Genomic DNA, 27,048 nt, shown 5'->3' on the forward strand with positions numbered 1-27,048 from the left:
CATAATGTGAGGTACATACCTATGTGTGTTGCTGTAGCATTCATGTACCGGTACATTTCCAGGGGTAGATTATCTTGTGATTCTTCAAAGGCATTTAGAAGTTGGCATAGTAATACAGGACAAATTTTATGGATAGCTAGAAGTTGCAAGAAGAACCCCAGAAGTTGCTATCCATAAAATTTCTCCTGTAGTAGATTACCTTGTTTTACCTTGTTACCTTGTTTGTCTAAACCTGTAGTCATGACAATTGTTTCAAAAAATGAAAGATTTATGTTTTCAAAATCTACTGCAATATCATTTTATCACCTGCATTGCTTATTTTCCAAACTACAACTTGTTCTGATAGACGATTCTGTTACAAGCGCTTGCTGTCATAATGTCTATACTCTGTTACAAGCGGTGTCATGCAAAATCTTTTTGGTAATGATTCAATCACAAATTTAACTACGAGTAGAGAGTATTTTGATCTTTTAACTTGATGAAAACAAACCATAATCTAACTGATTCTCAAACTGAATTTAGGATGAGATGCCACAATTTGAAAAATGACAGCGCCATGTCGCAAACATCCACCTGTCGGAGAATAAATCGGTGAATTGACACAACTGAAAATCGTTACACGTTTTATAACTGAAATCGTTCCTCATAAGACACTACTTCGGTGCTCTGCAGTACTCCAGTGACAGAATTATGTAACCTATCTGTAGTTTCGTTGGCGGGCAACCGTGAAGCAGACAACTTTTGGGCAAGCAACAGAAGCTGGCATCTATGGAATTTTACTATCAGACAGACACAAAGACAACCACACACAAACACATGCACATGCAACACCTACTACAACCAAAGCAAGACTCAGCTGTGAGTGTTAAAACATTATCAGTTACAGAAATTTGAATTTTGACAATTTTCCAAGAAAAACAGTATCACTATTTTAAGACAAAATTACATCCCTAAAAAGAATTGTATAGTGTTGGCATTCTGGAAAATAAGTCCAGGTAATGATGTAGCATATAGCTATCACAAGGTCACCAGGTTCACCCAGGTACGATGAAATTAAGTCCGCATCCATCTGCCTGGGTTAACTCTCAGTGTCTGATAAATCAACAAGCGGACAGCACCTGCTGACAAACACACTCACATAATGTTATCTTTCATTTTCAGATTTGACACAAGATGAACATGCAGAATACTTTGGAACACAATTTGACAACAATGAGATTCTAATCTCCACATATCCACATAAAAATATTGTCATCATTTTTTTCACAACCTTTTTTCACAGTGCACTTAATGACCTTCAGTATGGTTCGCTGGACAAGTGAAGAAAGAAGAGTTTGTGATACAATCAGACTAAGAATGGAACCAGAAAGAAGAATTATCATGTACACAACTCCAAGCTCAGTGCTGCACCATCTGTCATACAACATTCTACTTCACATTATCAGTTCTCATGGACAGAAGGTCAACAACATTCACACTATCACTCGCTGTCTCAAGCCACAGGTGTAACCATATGAAATTTACACACTTAGCTAATAGATACAACACTTATTCAAGACTAGAAATTCAAATTTATTTTTCCCTATGTCGTACTATTAGATGTACTTCAATGAATCATGAGGGGTATCCTCTTAAATGATACACATCAAACCAGAAGAAAGCAAATATATGGAACAGAATTGCACTTAGCGGTCAAATATCGTTGGAAAATTGTAAACTTTAATGAAAACATGTTACAAATGATTCAAGTGAAAGCATTTTCCTAAAAAATATATTAACCTAAAAAATAATCAAAGATACGTTGGTAGTGAGGAGGATGTCTCTTGAAAATACAAATGAACTTCTGTCTGTGAAAGGCAAGGTATTCAAAACTACACAGGTTCTTCATACAACCATATTCTCATTAAAAATGGCTAATACTGATGAATTTGTCCTGTTGTACATAACTTCCCTTTGTCCTAAAATTTTGTTAAATGACCATTGAAACTCGGGTGAAAGTGAAGTGTACACACACACCCTTTACCCAAAATGTGCACCCTCCTTTCTCAAAAAGCTGTATCCGCACTTGTGTGTATTAGAATTCATTAACAGAAATGACTTCAAATAGTCCTACATCTTCCCAATCCAACTGCAGTCCCAATTACCTTGAAGACATTTTTCACTGTAATATGACAAGTAAAAACAAAATGCGAAAGAAAATGCCCATGAAAAATAACCATCAAACAATCAGAATGAAACATAACACACTGTCCTTAACTTAAGTCTATGTGCACTGGTAAAAGTGCTCCCAAAACAATGACTTTCATGTTTTTCAAACAACACTGCTTGTTATTCTTGACATTGTTCATGGTAAATGCTTTCTGACAAATGTTTACCGCCATGAGAAGATATAAAAAATTCAGACAAGTTGATTTAATAAAAGTGCATGACGTGAGTATAAGTAAGGCTTGTGAAAACTCAGAGGATGAAAAATAATGACCGTGGGTGTCAGATAATCTTGAAGAGTTATAGAACAATTTCTTTATCACCTCACTTCCCTGCATGTATCTGTCTGTGCCACCAAGACTGGCAGGAGTTATCTACCTTTGATGTGAGCTGTACCATATCATTATATTTTGAAAAAAGAATATGTTTAATTTTTTATGTCAAAATCACAAAACAGCTATCATAGGTACAATATAAGAATGAAAGAATGCCATAACTGTAAAAATGAACAGAGTCTGAGTATGTATATTAAAGCATATAATAAGCAAAAGAAACCAAGAAGAACAATCATTTGCTTTTGTTGACAACAAGCTAGAATTTATGTGAACCAATCAAGTCTCACTGATACCCGCTACTTTCACATAAAGTAGGGATAATATTTCCTTCTAACAAAACACAAATAACAATTCCCTGTTTTAATGAAACTGATCAAAATTTCGTTATAACCAGCATTTGATAAACTTCCACAGCCTTTGATTAATAAAACGCATTTCTTGTATCTGATAAACTGTCTAAACTTTGGATAAATGTAACATGCAAATAAGTACAATTCTGCTTACTTAAAACTCTCCCCACGTCTCTGTCTGGGCCTCATCTTGGCTTCTGATTGGCTGCTTTTAGACTGGCGATAGAGGGCACTGTCATCCTGTATATGTAGTGTGTTGTCGGCACGGTATTCCACACTCAGCTTGCTCGGGTACGATGGCGGGCGTGACAGAGACTCATAGTTGCCCCTGGAGAAGAGAAAGATCAGATCAGACATGACAGTTATTCCACATACTGTAACGTGCAGTGGTTGGGCTGGTTGTTGTTTAACTCCACACTCAGGCATATTCCAGGTGTATGGCAGCACTCTGTAAATAATTAAGTCTAGAGCAGACAATACAGTGATCAAAAGCATGAACATTGATCTACACAACTGGGATATGATACCATGTGTCAGCCATGTCAGCAAGTCTGACTCCTCGATCCTGTTAGGCACCTCTTATGAAAAGCATGGGTTAATGATGACCAGTTCAAAACCCAGATCTTTAGAGGTTCTAATGTGAGTTGAGATGAAAGAGGCTTTAATACAGTTCAAGATTTTTTTACAGCGATGTCAATGCATGTGTGTGTGAAGCATTTTATGCTGTTTCTTTTTTTTTTAATGAAAGAGCTTGTCCACTGAAATAAATAACAGTAACTTTGACAGAGTATACACCAGTCTCTAATACTCATTTTGCAAATATGTAAAGTAAAGTAAGGTAACAACATGTACAGTCACCATCCAGTCTCAATTCATATACATTTACATAATCTACAGAACATGCCGAACACAATATGTTGCATTCGATAAAATCTGCCTACAACAACTAAATCCAGAAAAAATACCTCATATACCATATGACACATAATCCATGAAACATTAAAATCTTAAAGTAATATATGGAGCACTTTACATGGAATCTTTATCAAATTGATTTTTATGTGTATCACTTCATGTGTGTATGAAGTTATTTGCTATGTGTAATTCATTGAAGCAACCATAAAATCACTTTGACATTCCATTGATTTCTGATATGCCTTCACCTGCTTTGTAATACTGTGTTGTAAACTTGAGAAGCAAGATCAGTGATAATATTGTCATACTATTTAGAACACCTGTTCCACAGATATTCCAGAGAACACCCCTGTTCACAATGCCACACCTGTGTACAGGAACACATCAATGGGCACAGGTGTGTCATGGTGTTACTATCGCACATGAGGTAAGTCAGCTATAAAATCCGTCTTTTCCTGTTTTTATGAGTGAATTCTTTGATGAAATGTCAGATTAATTCACCTTTTGAATGAATTCATGAATCTACTCTGAATAGAACATATGATTTTCTCTGTGAACAGACATAAAGGCAAATCATATGAGGAGACTGTTTGGGGTAGGTTTCATGTAACAGTTTCCTTTGTAATTGAATACCAAAAATATCTGAAAAGTGAGCAACAATCGGATCTTTTGGCATGGGCTGGCTTTTTCTAAATAAACAATACTGTTTTACCTGAAATAAACTGCCTCACATTATAGTGGTAAAATAAAGTGTTATTTTATACATATAATATTTCATACAGCATCCCAATGGTCAAAGATGTAGCCTTGTGGAAAAAACATTCCTTTGTCACTCCAAAGACTCAGGTTCAATTCCCAAAATGGTCACAACATGTGAGGCCCATTTCTGGAGATCCCTACTGTGATACTGCTGGAAAATTGCTGAAAGTGGCTTTACACTAAACTCACTAACTCACATTATAGTATCCAATGAATATAGACCATTATTGTTGAAAAGAACTGCACTCAACAATTAAAACTGTGGAGATTTCAAAAAAAAGTATCACAATCATTTTCTGACGTGTCACATTTTTGTCATTTATTGTCTTCCACACAAACATGTCACCTATCACTTCCTGTTGTCACAATGGGGCCAACCTACTTAAGTTACAATTAACCGTTTTTGCTAGAGAGTTCCCTTCATCACTGTTAACCTAATTCCCGTCCTACACATTAGAGAGTTCCCTTGGACACAGGGTACAGATAATGATTATAGGGACTGAAGCAAGTTCCAGGCGACATTCAATCCTAACAACCTGACCAATATACAATATTAAATTCCTGGCCTGAATGAAGAGTGTGTGGTCTTTATTAGTGAACACGGTGATTGACCAGGCAACATGTTATTACCTGGACTGCAAACATTCCACAACACTTGAGCATTATCATGGCTGGAACTAGTCTGTTCATCAGTGACCTACAAACATGGTGACAATGAGGTGGTCACATGGAGTATAACTATCATGAGCTAGACTGAAATTGAAGGCAGCATACCTTACTGACCAGGGCCCCATTTCACAAAGCTCTCGTAAGCCTAAGGTCTCGTAACTTTTCTCGTAGCCTTTGCACCTCCTATGTTACAGTATGCCAGGTACAGATGCTACGAGAAAACTTACGAGACCTTAGGCTTACGAGAGTTTTGTGAAACGGGGCCCAGGGCTCACTGACACAAAGCGATCTTAGAGCTGCAGTGATTGTAACTCCCATTCTCCAACACAGGCTGAAGATAATCAAAATTCTAGATCACTTTGTGCAAGTGGGCCCTGGCTTCAAAGACAGAGTATTTCTGTACTGACCAAAAGGTGACATATTAAATTGATAAGAACAGGTGAGTGTTAGCAGGGAGGAGATTCAAAAGAATAGATTTACTATTCAATGTTGAAAACTGATTAACAACTAGCATATGAGTTGACATAAATCAAGTTCCCCTGTCACACCCACTTAAAATAACATAAAAAAAAACAGTCCCAGATAAGAAAAACAATATGTTTGATAGACAACGTTAATAAATATACCCAATTTGAATTTATTGTATCAGTCAACAACAAGACCTGAATCATGTTACCGGAATAAATATGAAGTTCTCAATAGGATAGTATTGTCAACAGTTTTGTTTTAGTCAAGAGTCAGCAGTATCCCAACTGTTCATCATATGTAGGCCTGATGTCTCTACAAGACAGCCAGTGATCAACAGCATGATCATCGTCCTGTGTTACCTGAATACAATGATATTCAGTGATCCCTGACACAGAATCTGTCACTCACGTGCCAGTGTTTGTTGGGTCTTTTTCTGCTCCAGGATCTCTAAAGTGTTTAAAGAATATGAGCAAAGGACACCAGTAATGGGCTTTACACACTGCACCATGTGGGAAATTAAACATGGATCTTTGGCTTGATGACCTAACACTGCAGCCACTAAACTATCCCACCTCCCAAAGATGTAAAGAAATATGATCAAATAAAAATTAGTCAAATATCCCAACAAGGAACTTCTAATGTTAAATGATCACAAACCTTCCTAAAGAAGAGGTTGATATGGATTCCATCCAACCATCAAAAACACGGAGAGATCTTCCTGACTAGCTGGTAGGTCACATCTCCTATATCAGGCTGTACAAGAACCACCCCAACACCGAGCTACCTCAGCTCAGGACAATTAGCACTTAATGAATTACATGTTGGTCACAGGCAAGCACATAACATGGCGAAATAATCAAACTGACACAGTAAATGTTTGACACCTGCGACACTGCTATTTCTGCTGAAGTAAATTACCTGTGTGTGCCAGTGTCCACTCACCTGTACACCTCATTAAACACTGACCGATTTCACAGGTACACAACATGGGGTAGTGGTCAAGTGTCCAAACACTGGACTGGTGCTCATCATCATGTATACATGACCAACATGGTGCGTTTGCAGGATACATGGGTCATGGAGAAAGGTAACAAATAAATGCAAGCTCAGCAGAAATAGCTCCATAAGCTTCTTGCTTACTTTGGACATTTCACGCAGTAAGTCCATATAGAGTGACCAGTTTCTCTTGTATACATGCCTAGTTCACTTCATCTGTCACAGTGACTAAACCATGGTCACTTCTATATCGCATACACAAAATATGAAGATCCAGTTCAAGTCATCTCAGATGACAATCATACATATGCATCATGTTTAGAAGCTCTGGTAAATCCAATATGAAGATGTGGTCTTTTCAGATGGTAACAGTACCATGCGGAGAAGCTCTGGTCAACACAATATGGTCATCTGGCTAAAAAGCTCATGTCAACCTGATAATTATGAAAATCTCATTCAAGATATTATAGAAAATCACATCAACCTAGTTCAGGTTATCTCAGATGGCAACATAATACCATGTTTAGAAGCTCTGAACTCAATCCCACATTAGTATCTGTTTCAAATGTTCCAACATGGTAACCATGCTTGTCAAGCAATAAGTCATGTCAACCCAATGTGAACATCCGGTATACTCAACAACATATGCCTTTGGTCCACGTCATCTTACATGGTGACTGCAACAACCAGTATATCATGTCATCACAATGCAAGAGTATAGTCTTCACACATATTTTATCTGGAGAACCTTGAGCTACAGCAAGTTTTAAGCTAAACTTGGATAATTTGTCCATCCAAGAAGTCCCTTGATCTTATTTCATCCAAGCACTTAAAGTTCACATTATAACACTCATAAGCATTTTAGTCTTACAGAGGACATGAAGTTTCAATCCAGTCTAGGCTGAAGAATACGCAACTGTATCTCATACTCTATATAATATAAACAGTATGAAGCTGTTCAGACTATCATCTCCACTGAATAGTGGGTATTGATTTGTATGGAATATATAATGCATGAACTGCTAGAACCTCAAAGATAAGGAATAGCCAAGGATAAGATTATGTGTACTACATAACATGTACTGCAGAGTGCACTAAATGCCAACAAAATGCATTCCATAATAGACAACTTGCTGCCAACACCACATACAACCTTGAGATGCACTGAAGTACATAAAGTACTCCACAGCTTATTTAAGGTTGACATGATACAACGGTGAGAAATTTGGTAGTCCTCGGATATTGTCACTGATCTCAAGATGTAGTGAGTAACTCTGATCAACATACTGAACTTATTGTTGCTATGTCTTTGTTTAATGCTACATTCAGCTATATTCCAGCTATATAGCAACAGACTGTAAATAATGGAATCTGAACCAGCCAATCCTGTGATCAACAGCATGAGCATCAATCTAACCAATTGTGATAGATGACATTTCAACCAAGTCAGCAAGTGCATTTGGTATCAAAACCCTGTAACAAGGAACTAAAAGGATTTTGTAAGATAATGATGACTGCAGATTAGACTTTGCTAGGTCACAGACTACAGCACATACAGCCATATCAGAAAGTTTGGAGTCTGGAGTTGCAAACCAGTGTCTGACATTATGAGCAGCTAACTATTAAAGTATAAGACAGTTATCAAAGTCACCAAATGTGACCACCAGATATTTTAGCCTCTTCCTAAGACAACTCCTCCTGTGTTACTTAAGCTGCTTATAGTAGCCTGCCTTCATCAACCGTAATACATAAGTAAGGGGAATGTCAGGTTGTCTAGGCAGCTCACCATCTCATGATGAATGTATTGCTATTTTGACCTGACAGACGCTGCTAGATCTACAACTCCTTAATTAATGATAGCAAGCCTTCAACACAAATTAACAACCTCATGTCTCCAGCAAGCATCAAGGCAGGTAGGCCACATACTGGTAACAATTAGTTTGAGGTTTAATAACAGCTTGAAACAATTAGGTACACTTAGCAATCCAGAGACTGACATTGTGTGACACGATCTGCAGCATTTATGAATGAACACAACAGCCTCCAAACTTGTCCTGCCCAGTCTATATAATGACCATGTCAAGTGGGAACCATTTCATAATCGAAGTCACCAAAAGGCAGATGTAATGAACCAGCACTGAATGATATGTAATACACTTCATATCTGACAGCTAGGTCCAAGCTGCCTTTGATGACACAGCAGCTGAAGCTAATATTGATGTTTTTGAATAGTGATGATTCAGGTTGAAAAATTCAAAGTTAATGTTTGAGCAAGCTGGGTTTAATATAGTTACATTTTCACCAGATCAGTTTCAGAATAACAGTCTGGCAGGAGGTAGATGTCGACATGGCCAGGAGTGTATTGAGTAAAAGTCTCATTAAGAATAGAGCATATCAAGCATAGGTCTACGGTTTGACGACACTTTAACCACTAGGGTACCCCACGATCTCCTTGGTCGTCCACAGTGAATAAGGGGCTTTATAAATTCTGTCCCATGACCATTAGTGACTTTACAGGGAGGGAGTGAGTGAGTTTTTGTTTTATGCCACACTCATCTAATCACTATTCCAGCTCTATGGCAGTAGTCTGTAAATAATCATGTCTGGACCAAACCATCCAGTCATCAACAGCATGAGCATTGATCTGTGCAACTGGGATACAATGACGTGTGAATCAAGTCAGCAAGCCTAACCATCCAATCCTGTTAGTTGCCTCTCATGACAAGCATGGGTTACTGAAGATCTCTTCTAACCCGGATCTTCAAGGGTAGTGAATTGTGAACAACAACTTTCTTCAGAACATTCAATGCTTAATCATATGTAAATTTAGAAGAAGATCGAGGCAATGAATCTTTAAAAACAATGATGGATTGGCAAGCATTTTGACAGGTTTCAACTTGGCTCCCCGAGGCAAACAAAGTTGGTGCAAATGATAACCAGACAGGCATTGACACGATACAGGAAATCATGGTGTCTAGAACAGATCAGGCAGACAGGCATACATTCATGCAAGAGTGCCACCAGGAAATGAGTGAATACAGAGCATGAAGCCAAGAGCTCATTGATTCATGTATTTGCTTTAACAGTGCCAGGTATATCACCATAACAGGTTGATATTTAACGAAAGTCTCAGACCTTAACCAGAGTTATGGTACTGACAAACACCAAATCTTGGATTCGAAAGCCCTACCCTTCCATAATTGGATATCCTATGTATGAACTCTTTACAGTCTTGGACAATTGGGATAAATGTGCCCTTTTTAGTGCCTCAAACTAAACTACCTGTGAACAAGGATACCAGTGTACTACTAGATGCATGGAGGATGGTACACAATCAGGTACTGATTGATTTCAAATGTACCACAGAAAAGTCACATTTTCAAGAACATGATGGCCACATGTCAGACATCCAGACATAAAAAGTGCGACAATCATAACCAACAAGAATCGTGATGTTATATGCCTCACAATAACATAAGAGTCATAAGAAACAGGTGTCAAGAAGTCAGCCCTCCTGTCAGCTCACTGGAAATACCTGATTATCCTGCAACTTCCAACAAAGACAAGCCACGGTCTAACACGATAACATAAAATACATACAGGGTATACAGAAGGATGGTCGGGAAAGTTTCCAACACACCATCGGCAATATTACATCCATATCATTATATTTTGAGTTAGTAAGAGTGTAACATCCACCACAATCATCCATAACCAACATCCATAACCAACATCCATAACCAACATCCATAAACAACATCCATAACCAACATCCATAAACAACATCCATAACCAACATCCATAACCAACATCCATAACCAACATCCATAACCAACATCCATAAACAACATCCATAACCAACATCCATAACCAACATCCATAAACAACATCCATAAACAACACATAACAAAAGAACATTTATGCTTTCTGGGGTATTAAACACAACATAAACCAAGAAACATTAACTAGCCAGATCAACAAACATGTCTAACATGAAATATTACAATGCAAAAATACCATTTTGAAAAGTACTTGAGTCATCAAGAGGTTTTGGTCTCCTAATCTGCATGTATCTTTCAGTGTTGTGTATGGGAAAATGTAATGTAACACAAGAGGTATTTTTAGATGAGCCAACCAATCCAATAAAAGTTTTATGAGACTTTGGCTTCAGACTAATGGATAAATTAGCAGACCAAGTTACATCATCTCATGTCCACAAGCTGCTGGAGGGCAGATTGCTGTGATAGATGGTCTTTGAAGTTTACCGCTATGTGCAACCCACGAGCAAATTGTTAACAAACCTATGTTCATAATCTGGTACATGTGATAAGACACCAACAATATCTGAACAACCAGACAAAGGGGGCTACCACAACTGCAGAATATATCCAGTGGGACAGACCCCATCTCACCCATGGCATATGGTTGATGCACCTGAGTTACAGGTAATTCTAGAACTACAGCAACAACAATCAACATCTACAGCAACAACAATCATCACCTACACTATGACTACCCATCCATATATTTCTTTACCTGCTATGACTTTACATGACTAATAACTTCTCACCTGTATGAGCATGACTTCAACAATATACCCTTTAGAAATGTCAACTAACTTCAGGTAAATAAGACCTTGAGGGACACAAGACACTAGGCATATGCATACATTGTGTACAGGTATTACACACATCTGATCTACCCTACAAGTCACAACCCAGGTAAACATGAATATCTACAATACAGGTATGCTGATTAGAAGTACAAGTATATCTTGATCACACATTCCCACTCAGGCAAATCCAGGTACTCAGGTGTGACAATGCTTTACTCACCACTGTGGTAAACTTGGCTGCAATTCTCACAAGTAAATCCAGGTAAATTCTGCTGGTACTTTGTCTACTGTACTGTACACAGTGTAGTGGTGGTGAACACATTCCAGAAAGCCTAACTCTCCCATGTAATCAACACCAGCCCCAGACCAAACACCCTGCCTCCATTGTGGCTCCCTGTCTCTCTGAACCCACTCAGCCGACACGACCTCTTACCTTTGACCTATATTAGGTCACACACCAGGTCATGCCCTGAGGTAACAGCTGTTGCTAACAGTTTGCTTTCTACCAGCATTAGGACCGAGGGACAAATCTTGCTCAGAAAAATAATCTTGGAAGAGTAATGTAACTGTGCAACACTATCCTATCAATATATATTTCATGTGTATACTGAGGGATAATTTGACTGAATTGTATTTTAGTGGATAATGTATTGATCTATATGTCTGCATAATCTAAAACCAGTTTGGGAAATAATAAATTACATAAATAATTAAAATTAGAAGTACTAGTTGCAGTTTCTGAAATAATTTATGCATCATCATCATCATCATCATCATCATCATCATCATCATCCATTTTACAAGATTCTAATTCTTCTTCCATATTTTCCACTCTGAAACATCCAACCATCATCATCATCATCATCATCATCATCATCATCATCATCATCATCATCATTGTAGTGGGATCATCAATGCTGTTTTCTCTTATCATCACCAGTATTACAAGATGTTAATTCTTCTTCCATATTTCCATCTACATAACGTACAATCAGAGCGATCTTGAAACAATTTCATAAAATCATGACATTTCCTGTTTCTAAAGGTCACAGACAAATTTCCCAAACATCCTCTGTATTTTTCTAACTGCCAGATTTGTTTGAAAAAAAATTCTGAATATTTTTCATATCCCCCAAAATGAAAACCAAGCCCTTTTTGTTGATAAATGAGTCCAAACAAGGCCTTTTCTCCAGTGTTTGACATAGCCAGGAACAGCTAACTGACGGCTGTCTGCCAAACTCCTCACAGGGACTCTCATGCCAAGAATACCTGAAGAAGTCTATTTCTTTAGCAGACTTACAGTCTTTATTGTAGAACTTTATAACAGTTATCAATCGGGCACCATAATCGAAAGTATGTGGATTTTAGGGACCAATATAACAGACACACTTGTGTTGTCAAAACTGTGAAAATACTTTTCATTTTTCTTTTTAAAATGACATGAAAAGTCAATTGAAGTAGATCTGCCTATTTAGACATTACGAACTTTCACAAGTGATAATAAAGTACAAATGTGTACTCACACAAGAGATAATCTCATTCAGTGTTTTTGACCATGGACTTGTGCACGAAAACACATCTTTCCTGACTTTGAGATCTTGATTATTTTGGCACTATTTTGTCTGAACTTAAGTTGATTTTCAGGTGCTTCCAAAAATAAGTCCAATGAGGATGACTTGCAATTTCAGCATAGTTTAAAAATACTTGGACAAAGTATTCCTGACCTTCACTAAAAAATCAATTCTCTACAATACTGCACCAGGGTCCAGTTATACCTTTTGTTGCACTGCAGCAATTTTCATATTCAAACGTTAACCATGGATTAACATATCAAACCACACTATTCCTTAGCCAGTTGCACATGAAAATGCCTCACAATCATCATACTGATTTGATACATCAAATTATTTCACATTTTGAAGTTAACTCTGCAAACTACTGTTCAGAAGTCTTCAGCAAAATGGTCTGGAGAAAGCTTTCACTGTTACTAGAAAAGACAGTAAACAATGGAAAGAATTTGTGTGAAAACGTGAATACTTGAACACTGAACATTTACTGTTAAGTCAAAGGCCTTGAAAAAATCACAGCACTTGCAATCCTAATCCTTTTTCGATGGAAGCATTTTCCCAAATTCAGAATAGCATTATATTGAGCAAACACATCAAATTGTGAGAGCTGTCTAAATCCAGGCTATACATTCTGAAAATAGCCTACAAAATCACTCTTTTCGACATCTCTAACACCTGGTATGTCAAGACTATGTTCAACACCTTAAACAAGCAGGCTTCAGATGCAGTCTGTGCATACAACTGCATCATCGGCAGGGTGCAACATCACCATGTGCAGTTGGTGTATCATCCAGGATGAATGAAACAAACAGTTGTTGTGTTGCAGACAAACACAACACTATGACGTGGACTGCGCTGCTGTTAACGCACAATGCATTTAGTGCAGCTGCACTGGTTGTGGTGGCACTGTTGAGGATGCATCCTGGAGACAGCGGCAACAACGGTATCTACATCAGTTTCAAGAGCTGAAGATCAACTATCCAAACAGTTGATGTGCTGTGGCCAAATACACGTAGATACCTGCATCCGTGCATTTGCTCCACAACCTTCAAGATCTGTGCAGTGTACAAACATACATACAAAATCGTAGGAAGGGGAGATATCCACGGTGCTGCGCAATGTGTACTGTAACACATTCCCAGCCCAAATTTCTTGTAAGCAGCCTTTCTGTACTTCTGCTATTGACCAATCAGCAGTCATTATTTATCATATAGTAAACAGTTCAACCAAGCTTTTGAACAATTGTTTTCATCTGTTATACTAACAAGTTTACACATTTGGATAAAATGCCATGAAGGCTTAATTATCACTTTGAAAATATCCTTAAAATGAAAAAAAAAAGAACTTCTCCATTTGTGTATGCATCAGTTCTGACACAGTAAGCTTGTTGAAAGGGAAGATGACCCAGGTGCTATACACTCTATACAAGGGATATTTGAAGGCAGGGGAGATTGCCGTATTGATAACAAAACAAATGTTGATAACAAAAATCTTGAAATGTCACCTTTGTCCTATATGCATTAAATGGTAAAATGAATCAGAATTTAAGTTACACTGTTCATTAAAGCATGATTCATTTTTGTTCTATTAATTTTTTAAAATATTTTAGTTGATACATGTTTTAAATACAAGATTCTGCATCTATCAAATATTCTGACGATTGCACACTATCACTGCAGACATCTCACTGTAAAACATCATAGTTTCTCGCAAAGGAAATTTTATATCACACTAAGAAATACCTTCTGAAGTTGAACATTTCACTCTTCTACCACTCCAGCACCTGACATAACATTCATTATTGTTCAACTAGACAAAAACTGGTCTACTGAAATAAGAAAGCTATGGCGACTTATGGAAAAGCTCCATACTTATGCTTTGACTTGGCATGAATATCTGTGCATTTCATGCTCAGTTAAACTCTCAGATCATCTTTGAAGTTGACTGTTTCTTTAAAATGCTTTGAGGTGGTGTGGTAATCTACAATACAAAAACTGCCTACTACTGTAACTTTACTTAGAAACACAACACAGGGTGTCACAAAATAACCTTACTTGTCCGACTTGACAAAGTCTCTAACTGTATGGAGCATGATACAAGTAACCTTACTTAGCCAACTGTGTACGGAGCATGATACAAGTAACCTTACTTGGCCAAGTGTGTACGGAGCATGATACAAGTAAACTTACTTGGCCAACTGTGTACGGAGCATGATACAAGTAACCTTACTTAGCCAACTGTGTACAGAGCATGATACAAGTAACCTTACTTAGCCAACTGTGTATGGAGCATGATACAAGTAACCTTACTTGGCCAACTGTGTATGGAGCATGATACAAGTAACCTTACTTAGCCAACTGTGTACAGAGCATGATACAAGTAACCTTACTTGGCCAACTGTGTATGGAGCATGATACAAGTAACCTTACTTGGCCAACTGTGTACAGAGCATGATACAAGTAACCTTACTTGGCCAAGTGTGTACGGAGCATGATACAAGTAACCTTACTTAGCCAACTGTGTATGGAGCATGATACAAGTAAACTTACTTGGCCAACTGTGTACAGAGCATGATACAAGTAACCTTACTTGGCCAACTGTGTATGGAGCATGATACAAGTAAACTTACTTGGCCAACTGTGTATGGAGCATGATACAAGTAACCTTACTTGGCCAACTGTGTACAGAGCATGATACAAGTAACCTTACTTGGCCAAGTGTGTACGGAGCATGATACAAGTAAACTTACTTGGCCAAGTGTGTACGGAGCATGATACAAGTAAATTTACTTGGCCAAGTGTGTACGGAGCATGATACAAGTAACCTTACTTAGCCAACTGTGTACAGAGCATGATACAAGTAACCTTACTTGGCCAAGTGTGTACGGAGCATGATACAAGTAACCTTACTTAGCCAACTGTGTATGGAGCATGATACAAGTAACCTTACTTGGCCAACTGTGTACAGAGCATGATACAAGTAACCTTACTTGGCCAACTGTGTATGGAGCATGATACAGGTAAACTTACTTGGCCAACTGTGTATGGAGCATGATACAAGTAACCTTACTTGGCCAACTGTGTACAGAGCATGATACAAGTAACCTTACTTGGCCAACTGTGTATGGAGCATGATACAAGTAACCTTACTTGGCCAACTGTGTATGGAGCATGATACAAGTAACCTTACTTGGCCAACTGTGTATGGAGCATGATACAAGTAAACTTACTTGGCCAACTGTGTATGGAGCATGATACAAGTAACCTTACTTGGCCAAGTGTGTACGGAGCATGATACAAGTAACCTTACTTAGCCAACTGTGTACAGAGCATGATACAAGTAACCTTACTTGGCCAACTGTGTATGGAGCATGATACAAGTAACCTTACTTGGCCAACTGTGTATGGAGCATGATACAAGTAACCTTACTTGGCCAACTGTGTACAGAGCATGATACAAGTAACCTTACTTGGCCAACTGTGTATGGAGCATGATACAAGTAAACTTACTTAGCCAACTGTGTATGGAGCATGATACAAGTAACCTTACTTAGCCAACTGTGCATGGAGCATGATACAAGTAACCTTACTTGGCCAACTGTGTACAGAGCATGATACAAGTAACCTTACTTGGCCAAGTGTGTACGGAGCATGATACAAGTAACCTTACTTAGCCAACTGTGTACAGAGCATGATACAAGTAACCTTGCTTGGCCAACTGTGTATGGAGCATGATACAAGTAAACTTACTTGGCCAACTGTGTACAGAGCATGATACAAGTAACCTTACTTGGCCAACTGTGTACAGAGCATGATACAAGTAACCTTACTTGGCCAACTGTGTATGGAGCATGATACAAGTAAACTTACTTGGCCAACTGTGTATGGAGCATGATACAAGTAACCTTACTTGGCCAACTGTGTATGGAGCATGATACAAGTAACCTTACTTGGCCAACTGTGTACAGAGCATGATACAAGTAACCTTACTTGGCCAACTGTGTATGGAGCATGATACAAGTAACCTTACTTGGCCAACTGTGTACAGAGCATGATACAAGTAACCTTACTTGGCCAACTGTGTATGGAGCATGATACAAGTAACCTTACTTAGCCAACTGTGTATGGAGCATGATACAAGTAACCTTACTTGGCCAACTGTGTACAGAGCATGATACAAGTAACCTTACTTGGCCAAGTGTGTATGGAGCATGATACAAGTAACCTTACTTAGCCAACTGTGTACAGAGCATGATACAAGTAACCTTACTTGGCCAACTGTGTATGGAGCATGATACAAGTAAACTTACTTGGCCAAGTGTGTACGGAGCATGATACAAGTAAACTTACTTGGCCAACTGTGTATGGAGCATGATACAAGTAACCTTACTTAGCCAACTGTGTATGGAGCATGATACAAGTAACCTTACTTGGCCAAGTGTGTACGGAGCATGATACAAGTAACCTTACTTAGCCAACTGTGTACAGAGCATGATACAAGTAACCTTACTTGGCCAAGTGTGTACGGAGCATGATACAAGTAAACTTACTTGGCCAACTGTGTATGGAGCATGATACAAGTAACCTTACTTGGCCAACTGTGTATGGAGCATGATACAAGTAAACTTACTTAGCCAACTGTGTATGGAGCATGATACAAGTAACCTTACTTGGCCAACTGTGTACAGAGCATGATACAAGTAACCTTACTTGGCCAACTGTGTATGGAGCATGATACAGGTAAACTTACTTGGCCAACTGTGTATGGAGCATGATACAAGTAAACTTACTTGGCCAAGTGTGTACGGAGCATGATACAAGTAAACTTACTTGGCCAAGTGTGTATGGAGCATGATACAGGTAAACTTACTTGGCCAACTGTGTATGGAGCATGATACAAGTAACCTTACTTGGCCAAGTGTGTACGGAGCATGATACAAGTAACCTTACTTGGCCAAGTGTGTACGGAGCATGATACAAGTAAATTTACTTGGCCAAGTGTGTACGGAGCATGATACAAGTAACCTTACTTGGCCAACTGTGTACGGAGCATGATACAAGTAACCTTACTTAGCCAACTGTGTACAGAGCATGATACAAGTAAACCTTACTTGGCCAATTGCGTATGGAGCATGATACAAGTAAACTTACTTGGTCATCTCTGTACAGAAAATAATACAAATAACCTCACTTGGCTAACTCCATACACAGTTTGGCACATGTATTCACACATTACTCTCTATATGGTCTGGCACATTTAGTAACCTCACTAATACACTAGGACAACTGGTGTATGGGAACTGACACGATTAATCTGCATCCTGGCCATCTTAACTGAGAGGAATGGACACAAAGAATACACTCTCCCTGATTAACAACATCCTTATGATAGCTCATTCATCATGCACAGCAATACAAGCAAGCATGGCCATCCAATGACCTTAAACTCATCTTGAGTCGAATCACTGCCATAGCCTCTATCTCAGATCTGACAGAAGAAATGACATATTTTACTCCACTGATATAATGTACATTATCTATGACCTACAATTATTAGTACACAAAAACACTACAAAGTGTATTTCCACATGACACCCAACACAAATAATTCAAAATATCGCTTTATGTAAAACAAACAGACTAAGATAATAACCATCGCAAATTATCAAATTAAAGTCAAAAAGTACTGAAGATGTCTGTAGTAGTTTAAGATGAAGTTAAATGTGCCTTCCCAAGATGAAGCTTGGTGATCAATAAGAAAATCCAGTGACCAGTTCTTGAGATATTGTGTTGAATATGAAGAAAATCCAAAGAATGGTTCTTGACCAGGGTTCGATCTTACGCTCGCCCGCACGCCCGTGGCGAATAAATGTTTTGACAGGCGAATGGAAATATATCTGCACTAGTCCGGCGGAGTACTTGGGTTTTTTCAGTGGTTACTATAATTCATCAAGTACTGAAATTGAGATCATGCATTTTCTACTGAAATCACCAGACTAATGAATCTCTATCGTTGCAAAACTCAAAAGTTAACATATACATTGTGTCACTTCTTTGAAATCATGTTATCGCTCCTGCGCTTTACCCTACGGTATAGGTTGGTAAGAGTTACACGGCTTACAATTTTAGTTATCCCTTTCCATTTCTTCCGTTCTTCACAGCTGGCCCTGATAGAGAATAAATATCTGACAAATCACAGCCTCGCACACACCCCTCATAACATCTGGCAAATTCAGTTATACATTTCCATGAGTTCAGTTCTTTACTACTGGCCCAGATGGAGCATAAATAACTGGATCATTATTGGTTTCTAATGAAGCATTTCCGTCTGTCTGCTATAAAGATCGTGATTGGTCCAAATCATGCACATGACCTAAAGCTTGTAGATTTAGACGCAAGTTTTAGGTAAACTCATGCCAGTTAGAACGTTTTACTCAAAACCTTGCCACCTATACGTAAATTATGGAACTTAGTGGACGCATCGTGCACAAGTTACCTGCAACAAAAATGCTTCGTACACACATTTTAGCATTAGACATCGTCGTCTGAGCGTGAAGTTCGAGATGTCACATGACTTTCACTAAATATTTACGCAATTGCATAAAAAGTATTAAACAGCAACTTGATACACCATGGTGTAACGTGTTCTCGGGGTAATAGCGCTATTTTAAAATGATCATGAATATTACTGCGTATCAGTAGACTATCAAAACTGTAATTCCGTAAATAAATATCACCTCGCCTTTTATAAATTTATTGTTAGAATATCATGTCGTCCGCTGGTTTCCAATGCAACATACATTTTGTGTATTGTCCGCAAGCACGAGCGCTCGAAGTGACGTACCATGTTTTCGGGTTACTTGTTATTGCGCAGGGTCACACCCTTGAATGGAAGCGCATGTAATGCATTCTTCTCCACGGAAATCAACAAATACAACGTATCATTTTAATTAGAAGCCAAGCAAACTGGTAATTTTGTTTTTTATTTTTTTATTTTTTTGTGTTAGTGTAAAATTTGTTAAAAATAAACATATTTACAGGTAAGTTATTCAATCATTTGCACATTCATTCTTCTTGTGTGCATGGTCCGCCATGGCAGGGACAATAAAACGTGTCATGTCTGTGCGGTATAGTATCATCGCAGTAGCATTTTAAATGAACCCAGAGGTCACATGCCTGGTGTGAATTCTGCTGCACGAAAAAAATGTATGTAAGGGATGACCAATTCGGTGTTTGAACAATGTTGTTGTTTTTTATTACATCAGCAACATTCCATCCGAGTCACGTGATATTTATGTTTGGCTTTTCACTTGAGCAGACGATGGTCCGCTTGACAAGTTGCAAGCGTTATTTCAAAAGTTATGATCTCATTTACGAAGGTTTTCAAAGTGCATTATGTTCTATGGTAGATTTTTAGTACTTTGACAGAAATTAGGCCACAACTTCCGTGAAATCTGAACATTTCAAACATTCTGTGTTCCGATTGCGACGGAAGCTTCTGCAAACGAGACGGTGTTTACAGGTGGCACTGTCATGTCACTGTACGCAAGAAATTACAGGGAAAAGAAATATCCCGAAAACATGGTACGGCATGGTACTTTTGACAACTTTCATGAGTACTGTTGTTTATTTTATTTGTTTGTTTATTTAGTTTGCTTATTTATTTCCGCCAAACAGTGTTGCTTCAGGGTTTTTTTTGTTTTCTTTTGTTTTTTGTTTTGGTTTGGGTTTTTTTTCGACAACTTTGATGTGGACACATTGCCGATCCATGAGTTCGATAATCGTGCCTTTCAAATTAAAATAATACTGCAAATACAAGTTTATAATTCGAATTCTGTTAATAATGTATGACCATCTGAAATGCCATAAGTGTTGTCAGACATTCTGACATTCAGGTTGGTTCCTAAAATTATTCCTATCACTTTGATGTGCATTCTGCCTCCGTTGTCTGGGGACCTGCTATTTTCGGTAGATTAACAAATCAAAAAACGACTTCAGGCACTCCTGATGTTGATGAACTCGGAAAGATTGAAGCAAGGGCCCATGACCTTCTTTCAGCAGCCCTGTCACTAGTGAAGCAATCTTCTGTGTCAGATGAATTGTAGACAGTGCCACGATATTAACAATAATAACTTTCATTCCTCTGGACTACTTGTTTTGTGTCTGGGCTAGTGACAGTTGAAGGTTACTAGCCCAGAGGGCTAGTGGCCATTTTAAGTTTAGTTCTAACCCTGTTCTTGACACATCTTACTGACAAGCTTAACATGCAGCTAAACATGCTGAATTCTTCAAAGTGTCACCAGGACCTTGGACATTAAGTAAAGGTCACCAAAACTGACTGGGCCCTGTACCTTCCCTATAATAAGCTTGGTGTTAAATATGAAAAAAAATTCTGGGTATGGTTATTGAGATGTGACAAGGGTAAAAGGTTACTCTTGTGACCTTGAAATTAAAGTCAAGGTCACCAAACCTGACTGAGACCTGCCTTTTACTATGATAAACCTAGGTACCAAATATGAAAAGAATCTAGTGAATGGTTCTTAAGACATTCCAATTCATATGAACAGACGGACAAATGGACAGACCCTCATACTATATCCCCCACTTCATGCTACACGCACGGCAGGGGATAATTATAAAATGCGAAAATAAAACAATAACAATGAAAGCTGAACCCAAACAGAGCACAATAATAGTTGTTCCATGTTAACTTATATGGCTATTATCCATGGCAACAATAGGTTCCTAGACAACAATCAACACCCAGACACACTGCAAACAAACCAAGTTATCAATCACAAAATCGATGGCTTTTTCCAATAGACCACCACAACCATGTCCAGTGAACCTTCCTTGATTACCTATAAATCAATCTATCCTTTTAGTGACACTGGTGTCACTTGTGGCTGTCACTGCATGATCTCCCTATCCAGCCCACAATTGTCGTCACAATCAATGTCAAGTTCTGCCACTAAATGTAAACACTGGTAAAATTGTGATGTTTCCAGTGAGAAAAAAACATAAGTAGGTGCACATGGAGGACAACTAATTGCATTCTGGAGCACCTTCACTGAGTCTGGACTTACTTGCTTTGAACAATATTTTAGTTATATGACGTAGAGCATATTATGACAGCTCACTGTTGAAGGAAAGCCCAAAGTGATACACTTCAATGGTATCTAAAACTTTGATAAAAACATATCATGGCTTTGACAAAGTCCTGAAACATATTTGGGGCAAATTAATGTTTCTAGAATGACCATGCTAAACAGTTCTGTACAGTAAATTGCTGCAATTTTGGAAGTTGGTTTTAACTGAAATAGGAAATTCTTGCTACAATAGTTCATATTTGAATAAAATGCAGCAGCACTGACATGAATCCGAGTAACGAAGGCTGAAAGCAGGACAGAATCTGGGTTTCAAATCTCCAGCCACCTTACTTTTGGATAGTGTGTGAGTTTAGTTTTACACCAATTTTAGCAATATTCCAACAATATTAAGGCATGGAACGCCAGTGAAGGCTTCACACCTTGTACTTATGTAGGGACTCAAAACCTTCTGTAGGAGCTCAAAACCAGACCTAGGCATGGCGTGGAAACCTCACCGCCCCCTACACTTGTGTAACAAAGGGATGTAACTTTGTATTGAGTATATCACTCCTGTTACGCCATTGAGCCACACATGCCCACTTACAGCTTACTTTGATAAAGGGAAATTACAGTAAGGTTTGGAAAAGATATTCTACAAATGTCTCATCCAGACATGACTGACCTACTTGTGGCAATAATCTTATGTGTATCTGAAAAACTACATACTAAAGCATTACTTCACAATTAATAAATATCAGAGCATATAATGCTTTGTCATGACAAAAATATATGCCAACAATCATCTTTTCAAAAAACTGAAAGCTGTTTATAACACACGTCACATTAAACAGTTTAAATGCCATAACAACAAACACCTACACATGTGTAACAGACATACGTTCAACCACATGAATAAAACTATCATGAGCCTGTACTCTGCCTGTGATATTAACTCATCCATCACACCTGAGGTAAGCAGGTGTCTTGCACAGGTTCATCATGAATCACGTCACCTTCATATACACCACCCGTAAGTTCCTTCCTCTCCACCTGTATTCAGTGTTCTGGTTAAAGTCTTGTAAGTTTGGGTCAATGTTCAATGAGTTAGGTTAATGTTGAGTGACTTAAGGTTTATGTTGAGTAAGGGTTAAAAAGGTGTGAGTTAAGAATCATGTGCATTAACTTTACACAATAATTGAGTTGAATGCTGAATATCAGGAACAACTCACCATTTCACACTGGTGACCATGAACCACTCATCTTTTCACTATGAAGATCATGAACCACTCATCTTTTCACTATGAAGATCATGAACCACTCATCTTTTCACAATGAAGACCATGAACCAATTACTTGTCCCACTCTGAACATAATGAAACATTGACCTTTTGACTGCAGATCAATGACTGTAGATAATGTAAAACTGACATTGATGCACTGAAGATCATGAACAACTGACATTGACACACTGAAGATGATAAGCCCCTCACTTTGTCACACTGAACCACTGAAAAGTTCATACAGAAAATCATGAACTAATCAAATTTTCACACTCTGAACATGATGTCATACTGAAACTCATGAACAACTGACAAAGTAGAATTTGTCCAGTACCTAGTTCATATGCCAATACTTTCAAGGCAATACAATAACATAATACATATGTCAAAGGGTCTTCAAATATGGCTCCTATTCTTCCTATTTCTGATATCAGTTGTTTTCAAAACCTGGTGTAACGGTATGAGACATCTATTCAATATTTCAAATGATGTTAAAGATATTACGCCTGACAGCTTCTGTTTCTGCGGTATTGGGTGACAATGCACCCTATATTATTGATGGCCAGAAATCCCAGATAGAGGCTGAGGGTTCATACTATGTTATCTCACCTCCTTACATCGGCAGGTTTCAGTCTCACAGACTATTGGGTTGCTAGGCAATCTTAACTGTTAACTTTCATTATTAAATACAAAGATCAAATATCATGTCAATGGTAATTTCAATTTAAAATGCACCTTAATGATTCCGAAAGAAAAACATTTGTGATATTTTACTTTGCTGAAGATGTTTAGAGAGCATGGTCCTCTAATGGAAATACTCTCAAAAGAGATTTATTTAATTTATTAATCTATCAAATATCAACAAAAAGAAAAAAGAAAAGCTCAAAAAAATACATGCAATTTTAATTTTTCAGAGAAAACCGTCTTCTTATCAATGCCAGGAAGCCATATGACTGCAGCTGAATACATGGAGGAAATGTGAGCAGAGTTGTTTCATAAAACCTAAAAATAGATCCACAACACTCCATTTTGGACACCCTTAGGGCATAGCCTAAACCTTCACAAGCACTAGTCTAACTGATGAAGTGTGGTGATCCCCCATCCACAAATATTAAAGATAATTTCAATCACATTTCGAGCAGGTCAAAGTGCAGAGAAGAAACTGCATACCAAACTTTACCCAATTTGATCATGAATGTCAGATGTCAAGTTAACAGAAAACAAGTATGATCTAGTCAATGTTCGTGAAAATGGTGTGCAGCATTAATCATATAAAACTAGGCCTTCAGCAGGAAATTCAGTGGTCAATACTGTGCGCACAATACAGGTAGATTTGACATTGATGAGTAAGCTTGGTCTAAAATGGTTTGGTGAAAAATCTTTATTACCAGGGAAGGGGACAGCATAAACAGGCATTACACATTAGGGAATTAAACTCAGATCTTCAGTATGACAAATGAACGCTTTACTATTTGGGTACGCAACCACCCTGTATCAGGCACGGGCAGGTTGTCCTATCTGACTATCAGTAATAAGGACCTATTCTGCCCTTGAATCTCTGGGAAGCAAGCATTATTTCATGGAGCTCTTTTCGGTCCTGATTTTTTTGAGAGGCAAGCATCAGGTAATGGAGGCATGTCTGACAAGTTATCAACATGGCGTTCATTGTACATAATGTTTTCCAGCATTGAAAATTACTCCGATCTCTCCAATAGTATTTCTATGACATGTGAATGGTATGTCTCGTACGATCCCATAGAACACTTTATGCCTATCGTGAGTTCCATGGACAGACATGCAAACACACACAATGCCAACTCAACCTGGCCGCCTCCATGTTTGTGGGCATGTTTACCTGTGAGCGAGCTCGTTAGATAGGCGCGTACCTTTAGAGTATCTGTGACTTTCACCTCTGTTACACCAGGTGGACACATCGAACATCACACCGCCAAGGAAGGCGTTTGCTTAGCAAACCTCCAAAACACATGATGTCGGTCACAATGTCACGTGACCACTTCCAAGGCCAATCAGGAAAATGAATACCAAACATCACTGGTCAAAATACTCGAATCACAAGACACATAGTTCCATGGTTCTGTCCACTCACAAGTTCAAGGTCAGCATATTGCACATGCTTGATGTTATTTACAGCAAAGGAGCAACAAATTAAATGTTTATTGACTTATTTTGGACAACCCTTTTCTGATTTGACAGTCAGGGTCCGAATAAATCTTTCATTGTTTTGGCAATACACAACATGGCCACCATTCCTGATGTGACACTCTGCTGATTATCGTAAAGCAGGAATGTTCAGTGCTTCACTTTGACAATTCCTTGGATGGTGGTCATACAGTCATTGCAATGATGGAATCGGGACCTTGTTCAAAGAGTCTTCAATCTTGCGAATGTTGATCTTCCACACAAACTTTACCTGGAAACGTGTTTGCTTGTGGTCTAAGTTAAAAGAGGAAAAGCCAAGTCCAGTTTGAAGTCTTCCTCATCAAGGAATTACAATGGACCAAAATGTCAGAAACAAATAATCAGATACTCTCCTCTTTTTAAGCAAAGTATGTAAACAGAGTTCATATGAATCGCATCAGCTTCTGTTGTAATCAGCATCCCACTGTTTACTGTTTTATGGAATTGCACCAACTTTTTTCTGGTTAATATGTCTAAATTAGATGTCATTTCAACCTTTTTTATGGCCCAGCATAGATCATATTCAAGTCCATAGTGAGTAGGTTACTAAACTGACATGTGTATACAGTTGTATACATAAAATATAGAAGTGTATACATATTTCATTAGACAATATAAAGTGACCAGTTCATTTCATGCACAAACCACTTGAACACTATAACATACAATGAATGCTAAATACAGATCTTATTAGGAACCAATGATTATTATGTCTTGTTTGTTGACCTTAATTCAATTACAGGATAATGCTATGGGGGTCATTCACTTTGCAACAACCTTGTGACCTATACTTGGCTAATAAAAGACAACAAAACACTTATGATGTCCATAAACAAAAAATACTCAATTTTCTGATTCTAGATATACAAACTGAGTTACCAAACTGCAGGAATTTCATGACAATGATATCCCCTATAATCCTCTCAGATGTCCAACTGATCCTTCACATTGTGTGTGATGTATTATTATTATGATGATGATGATTATAGTGGTGGTCCCTGACAAATCTACAAAATAACCAAAATTACCAACCTGTCCCAGATACATGTAAGGATCTGAAGCCATCCCTACTTTTAGAGGTTAAAAATCCTTCATAACACACTAGGGAAATACAAGCCGTATCACCTTCTTGCTCAGCATCTGAACAATCAAACTCTCTATGGTGAGCATATGACCCTGTGCGCCCCTTCTTATTGCAGTTCATACTGGCATAAAGATGACTGACACTGAGGCCTCAACATGAAGTGATTGCAAGTCAGTAGGGCGTGACTGATCCACGCTTGACAGGCATGACCTAACATCATATACAGTCTTTCAGTGCAGATTAAATGAGCTAAAGAAGTAGAGGAAACCACACTTCAATGAAGTCAGAGAGGGTGCCATTCAGATGTTGGCTACACTTGTTCACAACAAGAATCCATGTTGTAATATACCCACATGAAAAGCCTGTATGTCAAATATACATTTAGCTGTGTAGTGTCACCATCATCATGATTAATATTTCACGGTGAAGGAGTTCATATTGACAATCAATTACCTTAAAGAAAAGAAATCAAGCATTGTTAAAAATTATTGATGTAAGGGTTTTTAAATATAGTCAT

General features: G+C 38.1%; 1 protein-coding gene across 3 annotated transcripts in view; it reads right to left on the bottom strand.

Annotated features, from left to right (window-relative positions):
- Positions 1-27,048, bottom strand: part of LOC137274300 (serine-rich adhesin for platelets-like) — a 192,464-nt gene that overhangs the window by 92,383 nt on the left and 73,033 nt on the right. For 2 of the 3 annotated variants that reach the window (XM_067807435.1, XM_067807436.1), the window contains one exon: positions 3,045-3,218. In XM_067807435.1, the coding sequence (XP_067663536.1) occupies positions 3,045-3,218 (174 nt within the window). Of the gene's footprint in view, positions 1-3,044; positions 3,219-11,532; positions 11,736-27,048 lie in introns of those variants that run through there. The other variant, XM_067807437.1, reaches the window with a different exon arrangement.

Source organism: Haliotis asinina, chromosome 2, assembly GCF_037392515.1.
Source record: "Haliotis asinina isolate JCU_RB_2024 chromosome 2, JCU_Hal_asi_v2, whole genome shotgun sequence".
In the NCBI taxonomy this organism is placed as follows: Eukaryota; Metazoa; Mollusca; class Gastropoda; order Lepetellida; family Haliotidae; genus Haliotis; species Haliotis asinina.